This window comes from Lampetra planeri, chromosome 26 (assembly GCF_965212315.1).
Source record: "Lampetra planeri chromosome 26, kcLamPlan1.2.h2, whole genome shotgun sequence".
In the NCBI taxonomy this organism is placed as follows: Eukaryota; Metazoa; Chordata; class Hyperoartia; order Petromyzontiformes; family Petromyzontidae; genus Lampetra; species Lampetra planeri.
In genome coordinates this window covers 11,329,947-11,334,580 of record NC_136132.1, presented here as the reverse complement: position 1 = coordinate 11,334,580, position 4,634 = coordinate 11,329,947, and the positions used below count along the sequence as shown (strand labels likewise).

Here is a 4,634-nt window from a genome sequence, read left to right as displayed (position 1 = left end):
TTCCCCGTCAGCTCGTCGCGATCACCTGCGACAAGGAGGAGCCCCGGAGGAGCGGTGGCGCACCGCTCAGCGCGCTACGAACCCGGCGACCCTGGTGTGCGTGTGTGCGTGTGCGCGTGTGTGTGTGCGTGTGCGCGTTTGTGTGTGCGTGTACGCGTGTGCGTGTGTGTGAGTGCGTGTGTCCGTGCGTGTGTGCGTGTGTGTGTATGTGTTTGTGCGTGTACGCGTGTGCCCGTACCGTGATCGCGGATTTGCCCGCGGGCTTGCCGTGCTTCTGCGTCAGTCCCTTCGTGATCCTTCTCTGCGACACGATCTGAGCGTCGAGAGAGGGTGAGACGAAAGTGATTCACGAGAACGGCTCGCTCTTCATGTAGCAATCAACACATTTGTCAATAACAACAACAATGGCCCTTTTCACAGCACGTAACAATCAAATGCGCTGCGGGGAAGGGGCATTGCCCAAAACGTCGCCTATTATACGTTTCCTTTTGAGGCCACACAAGGCTGTTATTGGTGAATGTGTTGAGTTTGCTGTTGTTGTTGTTGCTTGTGCCAACGCAGCAGCAAGCAGAAGCATCATCACCCTTCATCGGCAGCGTGGTCGTCCTTCGTGCGAGTCGCAGAGGGCCCACAGCGGCAGCCAGGCGACCATCCCGGCGCTTACAACAATTGCCCAAGCTCTGCGGTCCTCTATATATATCCTCGGATGTTTTCAGCCAATGATCGAGTCTTTTATATATCAACTGCCAATGCACGATATTACCATATCTGCCTCTCGACGTAAATTTACATGTATGTATATATACACACATATTTAACAAATTCCATCAGCCGGCTAAAAACGGCCTTCTGGGAGCGCATTATTCCAACAGGAACGGTTCGAGACGAGCGCAGCAGCAGCTCCTCCCGATCGCACCTTCGATTAGCGCGGTTGGCTACGTACAGTGCAGTGCCTTTCCCTCCTCCTGCTCCACCTCCTCCTCCACCTCCTCCACCTACTCCTCCACCACCTACTCCACCTACTCCTCCACCACCTACTCCTCCTGCTCCACCTGCTCCACCTCATCCACCACCTACTCCTCCACCTCCTCCTCCACCACCTCCTCCACCTACTACTCCTGCTCCTCCTCATCCACCTACTCTTCCTGCTCCACCTCCTCCTCCACCACCTCCTCCTCCTCCACCACCTCCACCACCTACTCCTCCTGCTCCACCTCCTCCTCCACCACCTCCTCCTCCTCCACCACCTCCACCACCTACTCCTCCTGCTCCACCTCCTCCTCCACCACCACCTCCACCACCTACTCCTCCACCACCTCCACCACCTACTCCTCCTGCTCCACCTACTCCACCACCTACTCCTCCTGCTCCACCTCCTCCTCCACCACCACCTCCACCTCCTACTCCTCCACCACCTCCACCACCTACTCCTCCTGCTCCACCTACTCCACCACCTACTCCTCCTGCTCCACCTCCTCCTCCTCCACCACCTCCACCACCTGCTCCTCCTGCTCCTCCTCCACCACCTACTCCTCCTGCTCCTCCTGCTCCACCTCCTCCTCCACCACCACCTCCACCACCTACTCCTCCTGCTCCACCTCCACCACCATAACCCCTTCCTCCTCCTCCTGCTGCACCACCTCTTTCCATATTAATTCCTTTCCCCTGCCCCTCCGCCCTCCTCCCCCCCATGGGTATCCGCGCTCTCGCCTCATCGCTGAATCAGCCCCGAGGACGAGTCGTGCTCTGAGGATAATCACCAGCACGTGGTGAGCGAGAAAGGGAGGGGGGGAATGGGGGGGGGGGTTGACCCCTGTCCCAACATGCCGGTTGGCTGCCCCCTCTACTCCTGTTCCCAGCGTGCACTGCTCCGACAAACCCGGGGGCAGCACTGTTGACACGTGTCTTAGCAGCTGCGTGCCGTGGACAGCACGTGGGCCCCCGCTGCAGGCAATAAAATGGTCCGCCCCCTCCCCCTCTCCCAGCCTCCCCTGCCCCCCCATCCCCCCTCCCCCCCCACCGCCACTCTGTCCAAATTTCTATCCTCTTGGTAGCTCGGCGCATGGGCCCCTACGGCCCTCGGGCCCCGGTGCAGCTGCACCGCCTGCGTGAACTTCGTGACCCCGTCACCTCCTCCTCGACCCCTTCGCCTCGTCACCCGCTCATCGGGTTGCCAACTGTCCGGGTTTGCCCGGTACAGTCACCGGGGGGCTACTGTCCGTGGCTCTGGTGGCAGCAGGGGCCGATGCTGACCCCGAGGTCACGTGCCGGTCCTGTCGCTGGGCTGACATGAGCACAGGAGGAGGCCTGCGCGGTGTTGATATCACACCTGGCGATGGCCGAGAAACATGAGGGGTCCACCTACCCACATACCCACCTTGACACCCACCCACTTACCTGCCCACCAACCTACCCGCCTTGCCATTTAACCGCCTACCCACCCCCACGTCATCCCCCACCCCCGCTCCTCACCTGCCCCAGGGTGCACTCCGTGGCGCCCAGGAAGTCCTCCTCGCGGGAGCCGAGCCTCGAGCCGCCGTTCACGTCGTAGACCTCGAAGCGCAGCTTCTGCACTTCCTCGAAGTAGTAGTCGACTGTGAAGACCTTGGAGAAGACGGGACTCAAGGTGCTCTTCATCACCTCCGTGCGCTCCACCTGCGCCGGGGGGGGGGGGTGCGCCGGGGGGGTAGGGCGAGGGGAGGGGGCATAAATCTCTCTCTTGAAGCGCTCGCTCGTCACCGTGGCGTACCGCGATGATCACCACCACCACGTGACTTTCTTTCGTGTTGTGCGCGGTGCTTTTAGCGCCACAGCGCGTGGATTTGTAGCGTTTTTTATTTGTTTGCTGGTGACTGTATTTCATATCGAAATCGCCTCCAGTGCTGTTGCTGCTGGCGGCAATAAAAGTTTTTTTTTTTAAGTCAAAAGTCTAGCGTATGGTAAGTCTGTGCAAATCACACGGGCGGAGAGAATGCAAATAGCGGGGAGCGGTGGCACAACGGTTAGCGCGCTGTGCTGCCGACCCCGCGCCTCGGAGTTCGAATCCCGCTCACGGCCAACATTGGTGAGGAATATCTGAGCCCGGTACTGGGCCTGCTCTAGGTCGACTCAGCCTTAAAATGAGTACCCGGTGCGAAACATCAGCACGGTGGGGAGACAAAGGCGGGCGGGCGGGCGTGGTGTTTGTCACATCGCCCTCTCGCGTGCCGTGACGGCGCCTTCATAAGTGCTGCTCGCTAACCGAACGTGGCCCAGCAGTTTGTTAGAGGCGACGCGGGGGGGGGATCTTGGTCTTCGTCTTTTAGGAGAGAGGGTCATGCGGTGGTAACCCTCCCCTCCCCCTCCCCCAGTTAGGGATAAAGCTGTGGTCAGGGCTGGGGTCAGGGCTGGGGTCAGGGCTGGGGTTCAGGGCTGGGGTCAGGGCTGGGTTCAGGGCTGGGGTCAGGGCTGGGGTTCAGGGCTGGGGTTCAGGGCTGGGGTTCAGGGCTAGGGGTCAGGGCTGGGGTTCAGGGCTAGGGGTCAGGGCTGGGGTTCAGGGCTAGGGGTCAGGGCTGGGGTCAGGGCTGGGTTCAGGGCTGGGGTCAGGGCTGGGGTCAGAGCTGGGTTCATGGCTGGGGTCAGGGCTGGGGTCAGGGCTGGGGTCAGGGCTGGGTTCAGGGCTGGGGTGAGGGCGGGGCGCACCTCCATCCACTGGGCGCACGACTGCATGAGCAGCGCCACGCAGGGGTTGGTGCGGGAGAGGGCGTCGCGGTCGTGCAGGCCACGCAGAGACACGCGCAGCTCCACCTTGGCGAGGCACGGGGACGCCGAGACGATGTCCAGCGTGGCCGGAGCGCCGGGGGACGGCGCCTCGCCCTGCAGCATCCTGCTGATGATGATGATGACGATGCTGCTGCTGATGATGATGATGATGATCCTGATGATGATGCTATTGCTGGAGTTGGTTAGCTGTGCCTGCCTGCTGCTGATGATGATGATGACGATGCTGCTGATGATGATGATGATACTGTTGTTGCTGCTGTTGATTTTGATACTACTGACGCTGATGATGATATTGGTTATGATGGCAATTATGCCAGTGATGATGCTAGTGCAGGCGTTGGTTACGTGCGCCTACCGGCTGTAGCTGCTGATGATATTGTTGTTGCTGCTGCTGATGGTTAGAATGATGTTAATACTGATGCTGATACCGCTGCTGATGATGCTGATTATGCTATTGCTCTGGTTGCTTTTTTGCGCCTGCTGCTGCTATTGACGATGTCGTTTCCGAATCTGCTGTTGCTGATGATGCTGTCCCTCTGCCCTTACTGCTGCTGCTGATGTAGCAGCAGCTGTTGATCACGTGCTTGCTATTGCTGCTGCTGCTGCTCTTCCTCCAGCCACTGCTCCTGTAGCTGATGTGGCTTCTCACGATGGGCCCGCTGCTGCTACTGCTGCTGCTGGTGCTGCTACACCTGTTGGTCTTGCTGTTCCTCCTCCTCCTGCTGCTGCTGTTGCTAATGCTGCTCCTGCTGCTGTTGTTCCACGCCAGCTGTAGCTTCTGCTGCTGTAGCTGCTGCTGCTGTAGTTGCTGCTGCTGCTACTGCTGTAACTGCTGCTGCTGTAGTTGCTGCTGCTACTGCTGTAACTGCTGC

At 59.8% G+C, this 4,634-nt stretch overlaps 1 protein-coding gene across 1 annotated transcript in view; it reads right to left on the bottom strand.

Annotated features, from left to right (window-relative positions):
• The window catches only part of LOC144727812 (copine-4-like), a 17,562-nt gene extending 13,344 nt beyond the window's left edge, over positions 1-4,218 (bottom strand). The window contains exons 1-3 of the mRNA XM_078606923.1: positions 3,682-4,218; positions 2,473-2,655; positions 239-313 (exon numbers count right to left, since the gene is read on the bottom strand). Of these exons, the coding sequence (XP_078463049.1) occupies positions 239-313; positions 2,473-2,655; positions 3,682-3,864 (441 nt within the window). The 5' untranslated portion in view covers positions 3,865-4,218. The remainder of the gene's footprint in view (positions 1-238; positions 314-2,472; positions 2,656-3,681) is intronic.
• Between the last annotated feature and the right edge of the window lie 416 nt (positions 4,219-4,634).